At 37.1% G+C, this 20,405-nt stretch overlaps 1 protein-coding gene across 5 annotated transcripts in view; it reads left to right on the top strand.

Annotated features, from left to right (window-relative positions):
* The window catches only part of C1H8orf34 (chromosome 1 C8orf34 homolog), a 154,905-nt gene extending 140,156 nt beyond the window's left edge, over nt 1-14,749 (top strand). For all 5 annotated transcript variants that reach the window (XM_040079380.2, XM_040079364.2, XM_040079354.2 and 2 more), the window contains 2 exons: nt 4,915-5,008; nt 13,754-14,749. In XM_040079380.2, the coding sequence (XP_039935314.1) occupies nt 4,915-5,008; nt 13,754-13,761 (102 nt within the window). In that variant the 3' untranslated portion in view covers nt 13,762-14,749. The remainder of the gene's footprint in view (nt 1-4,914; nt 5,009-13,753) is intronic.
* The last annotated feature ends 5,656 nt before the right edge of the window (nt 14,750-20,405 follow it).

Genomic DNA, 20,405 nt, shown 5'->3' with positions numbered 1-20,405 from the left:
TTCCTGCCACACTGGCAGTGCATGATTTTTTCTTGATCTACTTTTTATTTCATATTATGGGCAATTGGAATGATTAGTTTGGCACCACTGAAAGGACAGGTTTTTCCAAAGTGCCAAACTAAATTGCAAGAGAAAATTTCCAACATTGTTGAATCGCTGTCTAATACTATATGCATGGTAACTAGGCTGCTTTACAGCATAAAAATATCCTGTCAGATATTATTGGCTTTTACAGGACTAGTCTTTGTTTTAAACAACAGAAGAAAAAGTTAAAGTACCTTGTAAATTCTAAGTAGGATTCTCCTCTGCTAACCTTAGCTGCCTTAAAGATAACTTCAGTGTGTGGGCAGTGGAAATAAAAGCACCTGTGAAAGAAAACCTCTGCTTTCTCTATACATGCCTTACAAAGGTGAGTCTTCTCTCAGGATATGCCAGTCCTTCTGACTTGAGAAGGAACTATATGTCTAGACTGCTAATTTTTTAGTGGTGGAATATGTTGGTTCCCACCATTATTTACCAGTCTCTTTCTAATCCATTTGTCAAAGCCTGGAGACCTTTTTTCCAAGACTGAAAATAATATCTCTCATACCTTTAGATTGTTTCTGAGGAATATAATCTGTTTTAATAATCTGTTGAGTGTGGCACTTGACAAAATGTGTTATCAGTCTCATGACTTCTAAAGAAAATTTAAAATGTTGTTTATGATATTGTTGCTTAGGGTTGCCTGTAGGAAAATTAGAGATTAAAGACTTAGTTTAACCCTGCAATTAATTATATGATTATTTGTCTATTATTTGTTGTGAAGGAAAGGAAATGAGGCGCAGATTACTTTAGAATTTGAGGTAGAATTCTTACTTAAATTTGGTGGTGAAATAAATACTCATTATTTTGGTGTTTGAATGGCAGTGTGCTAATCCCATCACTCAAGCTGTTTCTTCACTTAGAATTGAATATCCAGATTAAAGACATGAGGACTGAAGGTGACTACAGTTCTCCTGAAAGTATCTTCACTGCCAGTTGTTATATTTTCAAACCACGTTTTCCATGGGAAAAGAAAAAAGTATATCACTTTGCGTCCTCTTTTGAAGTATAGAATGTTTCTGTGTCAGAATTTTCCCACATACTGGAAGATGAGAACTGAAATTAATTTTTAACTAAAAAATATTCAGAAGAAATGAAGGGTTTTATGGTGTCCAACTAAATTCTTCACCCCTCTTTTTCTTCTTTTTTAGGCAGTCTTGTTCTTAACTGATACATAGTCATGTGATGCCAAGTAAAATTATTGTATATACTCCCGAAAGTATGTGTATGTAATGAGCGAGATATTCAGTCTGCCCATCACTTTTGATCTCGCCTGTTAAAAGGCAGACAATTAAAAATGCCTCCTTCCACAGCCTTTCTGTAGCTATAGTAATAATAAGCAAGAGTCCCATTTAATTTGCTGTGTCTTGTTACTTCTGTTTGCTGATAGCTCTCACAGTAATTGTTATGCTTTTAATGTATGTAAATATTTGTCTTGAGAATTTTAGGAAGTGAGCAATATTATTATGCTATTTTCCAGTTAGAGTAGCATGTCCAGATTCAGCCAGCAATCCACAGTAAAGCTGATGTTAAACCTCAGCATTTCTATGCAGGATCTTATCCTCTGTTAAAATCCTTTCTAGAAGTGACAAATTCTTTTCTTTCTCTTTGCTCACTGGGTACAATAGTACCTTGGCTGCTAGTGACCCAGCTCAGACCCTATTTATCCTTTCTGACATGCACAAGTGACCTTTGACATAATGGAAACTCAACTTGGGACTAGCTCTGCTTCCAAAGGGAAAGCTGCTGGTATGACACGTTCATACCGAAGACCTTCCTCTGCCAGGTTGTGAGCCCGTGGATATCAGAAAGTAGCTGATGGAGATCTGGCCAATCTGCCAGCCTCATTTTTGTAGTTTTATACTTGAAGCTTTGGGAGCCCTTTTAAGCTGTCTTTTGTCCACTTAAGTTCCTGGTCACTTAGAGAAGTAGATTTAGACAGAATATACCTAGGAAATACATCTGTTTTGTGACATTTTTTGCCATGTTTGACATTTCCTCCTATTTGTGGCCCAGTGATTTCATTTTCTTGTGTCACAGCTTGTCTCTGACCTTGAAGATGTATTTTTAAAACGCAGAGATGGTTTGGAGTAGGAGAACAAGAGTCCTGTCTGTCTTTGTACTTTTACAGATCACAAACATATAAAACTTAAGGCTGATTCTTAAATTTATTTTGCAACTTTCATTGTAGGTTTTGTATCCTCTTCCTGTATAAAACCAGTAAAATAAAAGAAGGGAAATTGCCTTTATTCTTCTTAGCCTTATGGTCTCAACTGGGAATTTCTACTAGATGTAAATACACTGTGGTTATATTGCCAATCCTATGGAAGATAACTATGATAAGATTTTGCAAATAACTCTGCTTCCTTACTCTTAGGAGATGTTAATGGAATTAATAAGTACAATGTTGAAATATATTTGATAAGAATAAGTCAGTTGAAAAGAATGTTACTAATGGGTGCCAAGAGCATGTTTTACCCCAAGGAGCTTTATTTATTTATTTACTTGTTGGGAATTTTAACATATCTTTTAATGCCTTATGTATGCTTCCTTGATTGTAATGTGTTTCAGAGTAACATAACAAGTCAAAATAGAAAAATATTACTAATAAATGCAATTCAAAGTTCTTAAGCTTTAGTGAAGTTCATGCTGCAACATGGGTGGTTTAATCTTGTTATAGCACAAATCTTAAATAATTTGGCAAGTACTTAACATATCAGCTGTTAAGAACGTTTTGGGGTTTTTTTAATGCTCCAGACTTATAATGATCTGAGATTTTGTGGACAAGTTTCTGCCTCCTGGCACACATAATATTACTAAGTTCTAACAGGTGTGTTTTATTATCAGCTCTGTTCAAGACTGAATTGAATTATAGCAAAGAAATGCTACCTAGAGAAATAGTTTTATTATCTCTATAAAGGTAATAAATCAGGGTTCCAAATCCTTTGGCAGAGATACCTTTATGCATGTTCCTAATCCTTTGGTGTTTTGTATAAATTGGCAAAGGAATGTTGAACCCTGCTTATCTCTTTAGGATGGATTCCATTAAAGTGACACAATTCTGTGATACTTGTCAATAGCTGTTGAGATGAAAATACTACTGACTCCCTTGTTTGCCATATCATTTTCTGAACACATGAAATTTTACAATTATTTCATTTATTCAGATAGTTTTAAGTGATATTCAACAATTCTTATTAGTCTGTCATTGTTAAGAGCAGGAAGCTTCGTCTTATTTGAATATAGCCTTAATCAAGAAATTTTTTACTCCTATTTACTGGAGTATAGAGCATAACCTGTGATGGAGCCTCTCTTTTTGGTCAGATACTCTCATTCTGTTCCACTGGCACAGGTCTTTGCTATGTGTTTTTGGAAGATTACAAAGTGTGTGGATCACTGTGAGAGTCACTCATCCCTACTGCAGGAATTCTGTTCCATGAACCAAAACATGTTCAGTGTTGTAGTCAGCAACCTTCTCAAGCAGAGCACACTGAAAATGACAATACAAGAGTGAAGCCTGGAGCTGCTGCCTGAGCTTACTGCTGGGCCATGGCAGCAGTCTTTGCGGAATGTTTTTAGCACATTACCGACAGAATTAATAATTTACTCCCAGCGAGTTAGATCTTGATTGAGCAGCCTTCGGTCTCCAAAAACTTATTTAAACAAGCCTGGATTCTGTATTTAAATCAGATAGTATAAGAATGAAATTTATGTTGTAATGCAATTTAGCTTTAAATATGTAGATTCTCATTTCAGCTGATGTAACACAACAGGGTTATTACCCCCTTTTTTTTTTCAAGAACTTATAAAAATCTGGCCATTAATTTTATAATATCTGGCCAATGTTAAAGTTTTCTTTTCAAGACTAAACTTGCATGTTTGAATGCTTTTGAAAATAAAACTGTGCATTCCAGTCTCATCTCTCCCCGTGAATATTGCAAAAGAATGTGTTATAGTATTTTATATGTCTGTGTGTATACCTGTTCAGATACATATGTGTGTGTCTGCATGGAAAAATACTTTTATACACATACATATATACATTATATTTAAAAAGTAGGCAATTTTTGAACATTTACAAAAGCATATATTCAGCTGCATATGGATTTTTAACCATGTAAAAAGTTTATATTTTGATGTTTTAGTGATATATTGGAGATAAAAGTTTCCATAACATTTTTTCCTTCCTAAGTCTTCTCCTTATGCAACAAAACTATAGGTTCTAAATCAGGTTTCAGGTTCTTGTTCTTATTAGACTAGAAACAGTGAAAAAACTTGATAAATCAAAGCCTCACTTGAGCAAATTGCATTTGAAATGTCTATGCAGTCAAAAAACTGCAGGATAGTATGTAATATCTGCAATTTTGTCCTGTCACTGCATTTCCAAGATGAGTGTGTATGTGTCTTATATGTCTGTATTTATAGTAGAGAGATAGCTAAATAGACCCCTTCATTTTGGTGGGTTTGATTTTTTGTCTTGTTTGTTTGGTTTTTCTTTATTTGCTTTTGGTTTTGTTATGTTTTTGTTTGGTTTTATGAATTTGCTTTTTTCAGGGTTTTTTGTTTGTTTTGTTTGGTTTGTTTTGTTTTGTTTGTTTTGCTTTTGCTTTTGTTTTTGTTTTTGTTTTTGTTTTGTTTTGTTTTACTGAATAGGTAAAAAATTCTAAGGAGCCTGCATGTTCTCTACATTCTAGTTTTATTTCACAACAAGTTGGTTTTTTGTTTTTAAAGGCTTTCTCCTCTCTAGTTAATTGAGGCTAGTGCTTGCTGCAGTCTTCACTTTTACGGAACAATTGTCTGTCATTTTATCTAAAATAGATCTGTTTGTGGCAGGATGAATTCTTACAACAGCTTCAACTTGCTCATCAACCTTGGATATTGCCGAGTGACACAGAAAGTGAAGGAGTGGAAGCTGACCAAGACAAATGTAAGTATATGTGTAAGAACCAGATAATATGACAAAACCCTTCAACTTTACTTCTATTTTCCATATCTTCAAATACTGTGGAGATGCCATGCCTGCTCACAGGAGCTTTCCTTGCAAGTACCAATTACTTATTTGTCTGAGGGCTGAACCTTACAGGATTGATTTGCAAAAGCTTTCCTGTAGCCACTGAACAATGACAAAATGATCACGGAACACTATTTACTTAAGCTAAGTGGAACAATTTATCCTGATGTGTTAAAGTAGCTGTTCCAGAAAATAACATAAACTTGAAATAGATAATCTGTTTAATAAATCTGTATTCACCAGAAAAAAGAGAAGTAAACTAAAAAAATCCAGGTCTGAAAAGCAGAGTCTCCTTCCTTAGGTCTGTCACTCCATTATCTCTATTTTGCTTACATTCTTTTTAAATCATCTGTATTAATAAAAAGTTCTTAACCATACAAGTAATCCATAATATCCTACACTCTGAAGTATTTGTCTAATCATAGAAGTGAAGGTCAGCAGGATCAGAGCCTAAATGGCAGAACAAGTAACAGGCTATAAATTGCAATATTTTCAAATTGTAGCAAATTCTCCCTGCCTACAAGATACCTGTAAATGATCTTACTGTTTCACATTTTCTCTTTTAATTCACAGTAGTTTTGTGATCTGCAACGGTGAATATGCAAACTGCTTCCTAACATACTTTAGGTGATTTACTTGAACAGATGATTTAATCAGCATGTTCAGAAAACTCAAAACTGGTTTAAACATCAAGAGTTAACATATAAAAAACCCCATTTTTTTTACAGAAGGGAGCAGTTCTGTAAGGGGTTAAGGATTCATAAGAAACATGCCAGTTAAACAGATTTTTTTTTTTTTAAATTATGCCTCTTTAAAAATTTGGTTTTTACTCATACATCAGTTTGACAAATTCATACATAGCCCAGAGTTTGACTGAAATTTAAATTTACGCAGTCAGATTCTGAAGAGCATCTGCCCAGTCTTTTTGGACACTAATAAAATGTTACAATAGGATTTTGTGCACCCAGCTGATTTTAGTCCAAGGCCAGTAAGTCCAATTGACTTGCATCAGAGCATTTCAGTTATCTTTGAGCTGAAGCTCACCTTAGGTGGCTCAAGAGACTCTGGGACCTGCCTTTTATGTGCATGCAATTTTTCCTCTGTGTTTTCTGTAATGAATTTACAGTCCCACAAAAACTGGCAGGACTGGCTGTGCCCACACAGACTGATGCTAATTATGACCAGGGAGACTGATGCTCCAGGACATACAGGACATATCAGATATACAGCATGTTTTTTATAGCTGCTGTACTTGAATTGCATGGGTGTGAGGACTTGTGGGTGCCCAAAATCCTGTGCTGTAATATTCCAAGAGTCCTGGTGGGCTATTGTCACTGCCCAAAAAACAAAGTGGTAAGTTAAAAATTAAAAGCATGTGATTAAGGTCAATATCCAAATGCCTCTTGAACAGTGACAGACTTGAGGTATTCACCATCTCCCTCAGAAGCCTGTTCAGGGTTTCACCCTCTCAGTAAGGGAACGCTTCCTGGTGTCTCGTCTGAATCTTCCCTGGCACAGCTTTGAACCATAGTCATGTGTTCTGTCACTGAATACCAGGGAGAAGAGATCAGTGCCTCTCTTTCCACATGCCCTCCTCATGTCGATCCTCAGCTTCATTTTCTCCAAGCTAGACAAGCCCAGAGTACTTAGCTGCTTCTCACAGGTCATTTCTTCCAGCCCTCTCCCCAGCTTTGTTGTCCTTATCTGGACCTATTCAAGGAACTTCACATCCTTAAGTTGTGGTGCCCAGGACTGCACACAGTGCTCCAGGTGAGGCTGCACCAGTGCTGAGCACAGTGGGATAGTCACCTTCCTTGGGCAGCTGGTGATTCTGTGTTTGATGCACCCCAGGATGGGGTTTGTCCTGTTGACTTCCAGGACACGCTGCTGATCCGTGCTGTGCTTGCTGCCAACCAGCACCCCCAGATCCCTTTCTGCAGAGAGGCTCTCCAGACACTCCTCTCCCAGTTTATGCTTGTGCCTGATTAGTCCATCCAAGCTGCAGAATCTGCTATTTTAACTTGTTAACTTCATGCCATTAATCACTGTCCAGTGCTCCAGTCTGTGCAGATCCCTCTGCAAAGTCTCTTGTTCTTCCAAAGAGTCAGCAAGCACCTCCAAGTTTGGGATCATCAGCAAATGTGCTAATGACAGATTCAACTCCTGCAGGTCGTTGGTAAATGTATTGAACAGAACTGGCCCTAGAATTGACCCCTGGGGAGCACCACTGGTGACCAATTGCCCCCTTTGAGCTCTGCCCTTCAACCAGTTCTTCACCCAGCACAGCTGCAGCCACTCCTCCCACAGCTGGACAAGTCGTCCTGGAGGATGCTGTGAGGGACACTATCAAAAGCATTACCAAAATACAGAAAAAATGCATCTATCACCTTTTCTTCATCCACTGGGTGGGTGACCTTACCATAGAAAGCTATCAAATTAGTTAAACAGGACTTTCACTTTGTGAACCCATGTTGACCGCAGTGTAGTTAGCTGGTGCACCCTCTATAATAGATCACTGTTTCTACTACTATAAATAAAGGGATGGAACAAAAATGTTTTATCAAAATAATACTGTAACTGAAATCTAATAGTGAGAAATTTTATTAAAAGTAACTAATGGTGGTAACATCCCTGTCTGAGGTTTTGTGCTAGTGACGTTGTCAAGTGCAGAACTGCCACTGCTAACAAAGAGAAGCTGCCAATTCCTGGTTGAAAGTGGAGTCAGCAAGGGGCTTTGGCACACTTGCTGATGCCACTGCTTGTAGGTAGAGCAACTGGCAAGATTACAAAGTAATAAATCTCTGTGGATATTTTTTTGTGTGTGATTTAGTGTTGAAAAGGCCCAGGAGTTCATAATTTGTGAGTTTGAGCAGAAGAGCTGCAAAGTTAATCTCTACAATAGCAACACCTGTTCTTTGACTCAGCTTTTCATAAATTACATGTGGATAATATTTGCCACATTCTTTGGCTTCTTTGAGATAATAGCAGCCAGGTGTAAAGCTAGTTTTTGGAAAACAATGCAAAAAGAGAAACTGTGTAAGTCACCTTGAGCTTTAAAAGTATACCTTCTAGTTAGTGTTTTACCAGAAAAGTAATGAAAAAATAAAGGGGGAACAATTTCAAATGTATTCAGATGTAAGAGTTTAGGGAGGCTATTTTCAAAGCAAGTGATAACTGAACAGAATTGGGTCACTTTGGAATCTCAACATCTCTCAACAAACATCATTTGCAAAACAGATACAACAGCACATGTCTTATGGAAATGAGATCTTGGTTCTCAGTTCTTGTAAATCAGACTCCACATTTGACATTCTCCAGGCTCTCTGACAGCATTTTAAAAATTCATCCTTAGCAGCAAGTTTCAATGATAACTGGAAGTCAATAATTTTTAAACCTTCATACTAATTATGACAACATTTTAAATCAAATAGCTACTCATACAAAAGAGTTCAAACTATTCTAGCTTAAAAGATTTGTTATGTTAAAGAAGGAAAGAAAAATATTTTTAAGAAGCTTTGTTGATTTTTTTTAGCATACCCTTTTCCTCTTTGTGAACTTAATTAAGTTTGTGGCGACAGGTCAAGGAAAAAGATAGTGTACAATTATTTGCTCTTGTAATGTACATTTCATTATTAAAAATAGAAATTGACACATGCATTTTAAGGGCTATTATAATTTAGAAACTAAATCTCTTCTGCTTACAAAATATGTTCTCCTTTGAAGCTCTCTACACAATGAGAGAAGAAAATTGTCAAGACAGTATGATCCAAAATCACCTGTGGTGTTCTTTTAGTCGCTAAAAATGTCTCTAGACAGAGCCTCATGTGTGTTCTTCCTCTGTCGTTCTGGAGACAGATCCCCGTTGTTATCTGCAGTAGTTAGCTTGTGTGCTGATTCTCCAAAGAGTTTTCAGAGAATGTATAGAGATCATTCTTGGAAAAAAGAGAGATCTGGAGAAAATATTTACCACTTGAATAATCCTTCAGTTTGATGAAAGTTTGAGCTGGCAAAAACAGATTTTCTGCTTTATGGGGTACTGATGCACCGAAAGAGAAGAACTACATCTACTGCCACCAGAACATTTCTTAGCCAGCAAAAATGAGAAGAAATTCATCCCTTTTTTGAGAAGAAATACATCCTTTCAGGGTACTGACAAGAGTCTGTTTGAATTTTCCCTTGAGAACAAGTCCTACAAAGATTGGAGACTGGAAATTTTTTAAGTATCACTAGCTTCCAAGAACTTTGGAAAAATAAAGACGGGCTTGTGGTGTAATTTGACCTACCATCTGGAGTCTTGGCAAGGATTTGCTGCCCAAAAGCCTGAGTCTGCTTTTTTGGGTGGTGAACTCAAGAAGTAACCCACACAGCACACAGACCACACAGCCTTGGACATAAAGGATTCCTGCCTCTAGTCAGTCCACCTAGCAGATGTACATGATAGGTGAATGAAGTAGGCTCTTGAAATGCTGCTACTTGGTTAATCCATATTAAACATACACACAGAACATTAAGGGTTGGAAGGCACCTTAGGGATCATCTGTGTAAAAACATCCCTTCGTGCTAATCTGCTTAAAGCATGCCAATTTCTGTAGTCAATGGCACACAAAGTTATGTGCTATTATCACTTCATTCCAACTGGCCAAAAGGAGCACTAGATGCTCATTTCTAGCTCAGTTGATCCAGGGCAAGTCTTGAACTCTTGCCCTCTGACCTGTGGGAGGAAATGTAAATGTTTTGCCACTCTTCATTTGCAAACTCTTTGCTAAGGTTGACAGTGAAAGGTCTACTACTGATAAATGAAATGGTTGTTGGGAAGAAGTGGGATTTCTACTCCATTTATTCTTGCGCTGTTCTTGAAATTCTGCAGACATTCTGCTGATGACTTCAACAGGTGTTGAAGAAAACCTTCATTTTCCCATTTGCACACGTCTGCCTAGGGAAAAAAACCCAAGAGTATGAAAGATGGGGGTTTTTGTTAGACTTGAGAAATTCAGGCTGTGTTCTAGTAAAAGTCCAATCCACACAGTATTTGTCCATGGGTAAAGTTCCTTATACAGAGTAAATTCACATGCCAAAACAGTAAGTTTATCCTAATTATGCAAATAGATGTTCCTAAGATTTGGAAAATTGCTTGGCCAGGGTTAACAATAAAGGGGAACCTACTGCTGGAATATGTTTTTGCTGTGAAAGTTTGCTTTTGCTAGAGCCAGGTGCTACTCAACATGAGTAAGAAGGACAGAATCGGGGTTAGAGCAGCAACTGTTGATTGCAAACTTTATGGCATTTACACAAACACATTCCATTTCTGGCATTCAAACTCAGCTGTTTGTATTTGTGCTCTGCTCTGATGGAGCATAGCTGTATTGGAAATGTCTGTTTCAGTGGGTGTGAGTTTAGGGCAAGGCTAGATGTGGTTTCCCTAGAGAGTAAGGTGCTTATGAGGCATCACTCGAACTTTAGTCAATTATATGTCTGGTTAGTGAAAACATAATTTTTGTAGTTGACAGTTTTTCTCAGTGGATAATAAATTCATTGTCAATACTCACCTTTTCTTTGTCTCACAGTAAATCTGTCGCAGAAGTGAACTTTTAGGAGACTTTTATCCCAATTAATGGATCTTCTGGAGAAACTTATTGGTGTCTTTAATTTAATATTTCAAGAGTGGTAATACAAACTGCAGTAAAAAAGTCATATCTCTCTGTTCCACATAACGTCTGCTAAGGGTATCATAAAGCTTTTGTCTGCTTGGGATATGAGTTATTTTCTAAATTTCTCCAGTATGCACTTATTTATTAAAATATGTTGTCTCTCATTCTGCCTGCCATTGGCTTGGCTATGTATTCAGCTTCAGACAGTTCTATGTCCACTTCAGAAATAGGATACCAGAAAGGATTGTGCTCCTGTAAACAGAATTTCTCCAGGCCTATCAGATGGTCTTGGCTGGATATCTTGTGGCACTCGTAGCTGAAACTGCATCACTTCTTATAACTGCTTTTTGAGTCTGAAAGTAGATGAAAACAATTTTCTAGCATGGAAACCTGCCCACTTGGCTTTAATTATTTATTGATGGTGAAACAAAAGTAGAGATTGACATTGTTTCTTCCAGAAGTCAGATGACTGTTGGACAGTGAGCGGTGGGTTCAAACACAGTTAGGGAAAGTTGGAGTTATTTTCACTAGAGTTCACTCAAGTTTCCTATTTTTTGAATGGATATGCTTAAATCCAAAGCTGCTGTTATCTTTTTTATATTATTAAGGCTTTAAGGCACATTGCTTTATTTATACTGACTAATATTTGGTTTCACTTTGGAAAAGTTCGCATGGGACTAAATGTTTAGTATGAGAAGGGAATTCTCCATTGCAGTGGGTAAAAAAATATTTCAAAACCTGTTTTAGTGCAGAAAGCTCTTTTCAGTACAGCTTCCAAACCTACAGATATCTTTTTCTACAGCTTGCCTTGTTATGCTAAACTTGGATTCCCAAAGACATTTAATGTAATAAAAAATGACACTGTAATTTAAAAAATGGCCTAGAGAATTATCAGGACACACATTAGGTAAATTAAAAGCTGGCTCAATGAGGAATCAAAACCTAGAGTTTCTAATGGGAAGATGTAGATGAATGGGGCTCATTAGGGCCTGATAGGTTTGGATAATGAGTGGGAAGGACAAGTTGAAGTTATTAAATGATATGAATCCCCTGGTATAATGGCCACATTCCAGTAAAATGCACTTTATTATAACCAGATGAAGTATATTTAAACCAAATGAAATATATCTGGCACCAGAGAAACATATCTGTCTCTGCTGCAGAATAATGAGGCTTTGTCTTGGAAAGCAGTGACCTAATGGATTTAGGATGGTCATAGAAGATCATCTCAGTGTGAGCTCTCAGCATAATGCTGTCACAAAGAAGGGTAGACCATTTCTTGAATGCCTTAGAAGTTAACTAGCAAAGTAATTATTCCACATCATATCAGTAAAAAAAACCTGTGGGTTAGGTGTCTTACCATTAAAACAGATAGCGATTACTCAAGGAATTTCAGAAGAGGATTAAAAATGACCCAGGGTTTGGGAAAACCTATTAGCAATTTGCCTTACTCACATAAAGGCATTCAGCCAGGAACTTGAGAGATAACTTGATATCTGTAGATAGATGTTTAAGTAAAAAAGATTCAGCTCATCAAACTATGACAAAGTAAATTAAATGCTCTGTCCTAGCAACCAGGACCTTCAAGTGTTTTAAACAAAAAATAGGGGACACAATGAACTCAAAGCCATTAACATGTGGTTAACTTCTTAACTCCTTAACTTCTACAGTTAAGAGGACCAGTCCCTGGTCCTCTTAAAACCCCTGGGTTTTCTGTGGGTAACAGTCACAAGAAGAATCTGCAAATGAAACAGGCTTACACATATTTGCTCTTCTTTATCCCACCATAAGACAAGTTGTTACTTAAAGATTGAACTATGATAGAGCTGGAATTTCTGCTAAATGATGTAGCTCCAAGGAAAATAGTTAAACATTAGGTATAAATGACAAAAAGCCCCCAACCATATAAAGGTAATAAAGGATATGAACTGTTGCTAAGTCTTGCTTTGTTTTTTGTCTTGTTTTTTTGTTTGTTTGTTTGGTTGGTTGGTCCATTTGTTGTTGTTGCAGAGGTTTTCATGGTATGTACCTTGCCTTGTTGATTATCAATACAGAATCACATACAAAGTCCAGGCTTTTCACCTGACAAAGTGAAAATTATTCCAATTGTATTTCATGAATTAGCTGGATATAATTGTTCCTGCCAAGTTTTTTAAATCTCCCAGAAAGGGCTTACATATTTAAATGTTCAAAAGGAGTGAAGCTGCTGTGCCTGATTTCCTTCAGTGTTTAAAAATGGCAAGGTGAAAACTTCTCAGGTAACACATAGACCTTTATGCATTCACCTGTGCAATGAAATGTGGTTGTGATGTTTATTTCCAGTTTATAACCTTGATTCTCTAACTGGATCTATGTAATAGGTCCAGTTACAGCATTACATTTTATACCGGAGAGGGCAGGTACCTGTGCAATGAAATGTGGTTGTGATGTTTATTTCCAGTTTATAACCTTGATTCTCTAACTGGATCTATGTAATAGGTCCAGTTACAGCATTACATTTTATACTGGAGAGGGCAGGCTGTGTTGCAGTCAGCAACATTTGCAAAACAGGACATTGCAATATGCATATGTAAATATTTGTAAAAGCTAAATTTCTGTTTGCTTTGGGGAAGGTTTTCAACCTGAACACAACCAGAAATTAAAACCTTGCTATCTCATCTTATCTGATTCATCACAGGTGCATATTATGTTCAATGTTTTTTGAAACACGGGCTATTTTTGCAATCTATTACTGCTTTTGACAAAGAAGTAGCAGAAAAAAATCCCCTCCAAAACACTGAATAATTGGAACAAATAGTATAACTAAGGACGCTGTTATTTGCTTCTGAATATTTTAGCAACAAACAAAAGAATTGAGATTCACCGACATACTGATCCACATTGCTTATTTAGCATAATGGAAAACTTTTACAAAATGGAAACACAGTGAAGGATTAATTTTACCTTTCCTCCTATTTTTGTGTACATTGCATTTCAGCCCTAATTTCTGTTATTTTTCTGTTTGATTTCACAGGTTTGTGAAATCAGTGGGATTATTGAAGAAGTTTAATAAAAACCAATATAATGGTGATCAAAACTACACATGAAAATTTGCATTAGTTTATACATTAAAAAAAAATTAAATGAAGTTATTTTTCTAGTATCAGCAGCACATGAGTGGAACTGCTCTGATATGTGGATGCTGTAATGCACTGAATGAGAGTATTTACTGTGGTACAGTGGCCTTAGGAAAGAAGGGTAGCTGTCACCTTTTAGTATAAATTTAATATTTTGTTTAGTTTATATCCCTGTTGTTTTGGATTGACATTTGATAAACTAAATTCTGCCTGACCAAAACAAACCTTGCCTAAAGATTGTATGTATTTTAACTTGTCTAAGGTTTTCTACTCCTTATATTTTTATAATCTTTGCTCTTTTTTAGATTAATAAACATTAAAGTATTTGCTGCATCTGCCCATGTGTATGTCCCATTCAGGTCTCACAGAGAGCTAGCTGTTCACTTATAGTCACCTGCAGAGAGAGGTCAGACAGGGGAATGAGTGAAAGAGTGTGTGTGGGTAGTAGAAAGAGGTGCTGCTTGTGCTGCATAGCTTTGTACAGAATTTATCTACTTTGATCTTTAAAACAAATAAAGACTCTGTTAAAAAGGGGAACATAATAAGGAGTGGTGCATGCATGCAAAAATAAAGCACCTAAAGCAATTTCATGTATTATGATAAAGTGTTAGTTACCCATATGGATTACTAAAACAAACTTGCTGTTTAAAATACTATATCTGGTGTGTGCTGTGTGCTTGAAACTTTAGAAGATGCATTAGCACAAACATCAAATGAAGGGATGTGGCAGTTGCATTTACTGATTTCATCTACCTGTTAATTCTGTCGAGTGTGTTCCTTTGTCTTCAATTATGTATGCTCGGGTCCTGTATCTTAGACAGAATGATATAATGAAATTGCTTGCAACTATTAAAAAATACAATATTACAAAGCATCTATTTGTTTAAGAAATAAAAATGAGTCGTCTGTCATAAGTGTTTCGTAGTGTGAACTTTTTTCTGCTGTCTCACAAATACACAGAACTAAATACACAGAAACTGTATGGTCTGTATTAGTCATGGGCAAGTTAAATGGAAGATAACATTGTGGTGAACAAGTACTTGCTATATGTGCAATCATAGTGTACAGTTCCTGTATGTAAAATGTTTGGCATACTGAAACCCCCTGGGGTAGTCCCTTTTTCATTTCAGGGAGGCACTTTGTTAATTTGTCATCAGTAAAGAACATCTGTAATGCAGTGTGCATTTGCAATGTACTTGAAGACTAGTTTGCATATAGGAGGGTATATTATCATCAATATGCTGTGTTTAGCCAGCTGTGCTCAGAAAAGCATTCTTGTGAAACTAATATCTCCTTTTCATGAGTTTTATTCATCCTTAGTTGCCCTCATTTCACATTTTACCTTGACATTACTAAAAGATACAAAATAGGATTGCCTTTTCTTCTTTCAGTTGCTTCACTAAACATCTGCTAAGCTGCATTGCTTTCTGCTTCGTGTCATTACTGGGTAAAATTATTACTTCATTTAATCCTTGGGAAAAAATCTCATTGACTTCAGGAGAACCAAGACTGTTCACAACAAGTTGAGAAAGACATAGGAATTTGGCAGCATCTTAATTCTGGAAGTTCTGGCGTGTATGAGAACTTGACAGTTTTGGCCCAGTAGGGCAGAGATATTTGGTCATGGACCTGTCTGGTTTGAAATTTTGGTTATAGGTGAAGAAATACAAGACAGGCTTTATTCAGAAAGGCAAATTATCAGTCACGTCACTGGTGTTCAGAGGGAATAAAGGCTTTTCAGTTACAGATCTAGTGAGTGCATCAAGAGATGTTGGAGTGGTTAAGAATTTAGCACATACGAATTGTACACAAGTATCTCAAGGTGTGGTAGGATGGCTTGGGTGGTGTCAGTGGTAAAAGCTGTGAAACCCTGAGCTCCTGAGATATGGCTGTTCTTGGGACTGGCCAGAACAATGATATTTTTCTGGGACACTATAAGCTGAAGGGCAGAGGATAAAACCACAGAAAACATGACTTTATTTTCACACTAAAACATACAGAAAATCCCATGTGATTTTTTGTTGTTGTTGTTGTTTGTTTCATATCTTATATTTTTGACATGATCTCATGATTTTTCAACACTCATAAAAGCATATGGCAAACTCTTTTGGCTGTTATTAGTGCTCAGCCCAGGAACCAGGGCTGGCACTGCAGAGGAGAGGCAGCCACCTGGTGCCCTGACTGCGAACAAACTGGCAGTGAACTGTAGCAAGTCAGGAGAGCTCCAAGGAGGAGCTCAGATGCGCTTAAAAGGCAAGAAGCAGCTGGGCTTAGTGGGCCAGGGAGCACAAGCAGCAGCTGGGCAGACCAGGCAGAAGGCATGTGTGATAAACTTGTTTTCACCTCCAAGCTGCAGGAAGCCTTACTCATTTTCTATTTGACCTTTTTGGCTTCAGGAAGCAGTTTCTCAATTGCTTATGCGATAAACTGTGCCTACATGGTGTCAAATTGAATTCAGAGTCAGCTGTGGATGCTCTTGGTGCTGCTCTAGTTTGGCAAGAATGCCAAGGTGGAGCGCTTTGTTTGTTTGTTTGTTTTTGACTCTGCACCAGGCACTTCAAAGTCATCCAAAAAGCTATTGTAAAGCTGCATAGAAATGTGCTGCTGTCTAGTTGCATGGAACAGAATAGATTTAGCACTTTTCAGAAAGATAATTTATAGGTCATTGCTGGTGCTATTCAGTTACTGCATTATGATGGAAAAAAGAGTCATGAGAAACAGATAAATTTTTCCTCAACATATGTTTGCATTTTAATTTTTTAAAGCCTTTATGAATGCAGTGATGTAGAGATGAAGGATTCTCAACAATACTTGTTAATGAAAAAAAAAAGTCTCACTATATAAAAAAGCCTGTAGCTTGTCTAAAAAGCAGCTTTTTCTTTCAAAGGCCAATTTATCATAAAATAGGCTTTATCTCCATATGAGTTACTGCTGCTTCCTTTCAGGACCTTCATACCCTTAATACTTTATCTGGCTAATCTTAAAAACAACTTTAATGTACCTGTATTCATTTCAATAACACAATAATACAAATGGGTTTCCTTCTGTACTGCTCACATCAAGTAACTTCATCCTTAGTCAGACTGTCTTCTTGCTACCCCAGTGTCCAGCTCCAGGATTTGTCAGGACGACTGAGGTAAAAATGGGGAAGAATGTTCACTTGCATAAAGCTAGTATAATTAAACAGTTTATTTTGAAATATCCAGTAGAAGGTTTCTATGAGCAAATCCTTATTTTGAAAACTTCAGCAATAATTTAAAAACACACAACAATCAGTTGTACTCTGTATTAACAAGACCTTCTGGCCCGGTAGGAATAGATTTCCTAAAAATATGACCTTATTCACAGTTCAGGTGTCTTTCTTCTGAGTCAATACTTACAATATACTTACTTATTGTTTCAGGTATATCTACATCTTACTTACAGATGTAGCTAGATAAGTGCAGGGGAAGTCCTATAATCCAACAACTAAATTCAGAGAAATGTATGAACTTGATGAAAGCCAACTCACATGCATGAATGTGATGCTATCATTTCATTTCTCTGGCTGTACATGGACATGCTTCACATTTAATCCAATAAACTATTCATGTAAAATACAGAAAAGCTCCCCTGGGTTAGATTACAGCAGGCTGAACTGCTCTGCAGTAAGCATGCTAACCATAAAGTTACTATGCTTTTACTAACTTTGTGTTACTAGCTCCAGGCAGCTTTAGGAGAAAAAAAGATGTGCAAAAATACATGTTCAGAGAATTTTGTGCCCATTCAGTCTCTGCCCTGGTTTCTACTGTTTTTTGGGTTTGAGAGCAGATAGTTAGGCAATGTGATTAGTTTTGTAGATATTTTTGTGCTTTACAGTTTTAGCTGAAATTGCGAAAGTTTGGGATTAGTCCAAAAAGATTAAGCAGACCACTGGTTTGAGAGCAGCAGCTTACTTCTTGCTATATTGTTGAATTTAGTTACTTTTAATTATCAAGTTGCTAAAATTGTTAAAAGAAGATATGTATATTTAAATTAAATTTCTGACACAACTGTTTATTAGGACTTGGGTTGCTGTTTTCTTTCTTGGCATGTTATATAAAACTAAAGCATAATCAAATAGAATCTAGTTTGATGACACATTTATTTTTTTCTTTGGATAGTGCAGTCAGCTACTGTTTTCTATGGCATATCTACCCTAGATATGCAGCAAATGTCATATCAGCAAATCTAAGTCTGTAGAAGTTTTGTCTACCTCAGCTTTAAACCTAGGTGCATCTTCAAGGGAAAACACTGCTCTGGACTGTAAGTTCAGTTCAATCAGCAAAGCAGTCTAGTGGTGTTTTCACTTACGCAAACACAGTACAAAGGTAGAAATTTCACTTTATCAAGAACTGAAATTTTATCTATGAAGCTCCATGTAGATCTTTGTTGTTGGAAGATGGCAATGCTTTAGTGACTAATATTACGCCAGCTGCTGTTCAGAAATTCTGCTGTAGAAGTTGATGCCCTCTCCAGCTCGTGCATCTTTATTGTATGAAGAGTATCTGTGTTTGAACCTCACATTTTTTTTCTTTAATTATTATTAGCCAGTCCTGCGGAATGCTCCTAGTTCTAAAATGTTTAGGTAAAATCACTAAACCGATGTCTTCTCTAGATTCCTGGACCACCTTTTGAGAGCTTAATAATGGGATATTGTTCTAAACTGGGAGACAGAAGAGACCTTTTTGCCCACTAAAACCAGGTACAGCACAGCTCTAAAGAGACCCCACAGGAGAGTGAACATAAATAGTTCCTCTTGTGAGTTACTTTATTGTTGAGCTGCTGATGCTCACCAGGGACCTCCTCCCCCAGAAATGTCCACACGTTTGCCCAGAGAGGGAGTCTAATAGGAAATGGGGCTGGAAAGGGCCTCCAGATACCAGTTAGTTGCTCTCCCTGATGCAGCATAACGGCAGCGTAACCATTTCTGACAGATGTTTGTCTAACATGTTCTGAGAATGTCTGGAGATGGAGAACCCCTCTCATTGTCTTTAGAAAATCACATACCCAAGTGCTTGTATTTTGCATGACAGATCTTTCTCAGAACAAGATCTTTTCTCCTTGAATATATTCTTTATATCTTAATTGTCTACATCTTGCTTCAGCTCAGATAACAATGAATTGAGACACCACCCAAAGCAAAAAAATGAATTATTGGTCCCGTAAACCCTTTTGAATTTTTGCAGTGATGCAAATGTGGCCAGGATTTCATTCCAAGTTACAGACAGTGCTGAAGAAGCATTGTTACAGCCCCACAGATTTGTCAGCACCACACAGCAAGGACTTGTGCTCTGCAGGGTGGACATGCTGCTGCTCTGAGAAGCCCTGCTTTTGCACTAAAAGTGACATGAGATGAAACAGCAAAAAGTCCTTTCAGTGTCCATACTTCAGCCATTGTATCCGTCTCCAAAAGTGCATGAAGATTTCATGAGTGCATTTCAAAAACTTGCCAAAATGCTCCCCAGGGCCTGATAAGTACCATAATTCAAAATCTCTCCTAAGTGCCCCCAGAAATCATTCTCTTCCTATTGATGTGTGTAATCCAACACCTACACATTTGCAGCTCCAGGTTTAATAAAGTCTGGGGCCCTTTAGCTGAGATTCAAAAGCAACTTATACTTCCTATTCCCCCAGGTGAAACTGTATTTCTGTGTCCAGAATACATTATTTGTTATTGACTTTTCATCTGGACACAGATCTTGCAGAATTTAAAATATTTTCCTATGAGGATGTGTTGAAAACATCTGATGGGCTTGCCTGGGGTATTGTGATGCATAGGCCTTCTGGGAGAGGCTGTAGCATCAACCTCATCTGTAATTCTGTGTCTGCTCTATGCAAAGACAGGAAGCTATTTAAAAGACAGAGCTAAAGTTCCTGATGTAAGAATAGCCAAAACTCCAGAGACAGATGTACACTCACTATCTCTCTTTAAAGCAATTAATTCAAAGTGTGAATTAATGTTATCTTCCATCACCTTTTCTGCATACAAAGTGATTATAAAGAGTTATACTCTGTTCAGATGGTGGAACATTGATTTTTCAGCATCTGGACATTTCAGAAGAAGGTTGACTTATTTAGGAAAAGTAAATGTTGTACCCTGTAGATTTTAAAAGGGTAAGAGAGTGAATCCAAGAGTGTAGGAATGTTTATTCCAGTATCGAGATTAAGTATCTGTATTCAGATATTATTTCAGCTTTATTTGTCTAGCTTGAGGTAAAAAAACATACACTATGTCCTTCTCTGCTCCATTCCACTAAAACCACATTCAAGTACATAAGATAAACTTCAACAACCCTTCATAAGAGTTTTTGTATTACTCTTCTCTTCACCAGTGATTCAGAAATCTGAGAACATTGACAAGTGTCATGCAGAGGGGCCCTTATCTCTTCAGAGTGGTGCAATGAGACATTACCAAAACTAAGAAATTATATCTGCAGAGAATGTTGATGTTTTTTGCTTGACTTTGACCTTTGATGGTCATGTGGTATCATGCTTTTGTCTCAGCTGCTTACCTGACCCATGATGCTT

This window comes from Hirundo rustica, chromosome 1, assembly GCF_015227805.2.
Source record: "Hirundo rustica isolate bHirRus1 chromosome 1, bHirRus1.pri.v3, whole genome shotgun sequence".
Taxonomy (NCBI): Eukaryota; Metazoa; Chordata; class Aves; order Passeriformes; family Hirundinidae; genus Hirundo; species Hirundo rustica.
Note: the sequence above shows the minus strand (reverse complement) of the source record. Positions and strands in the feature narration are given on the sequence as shown.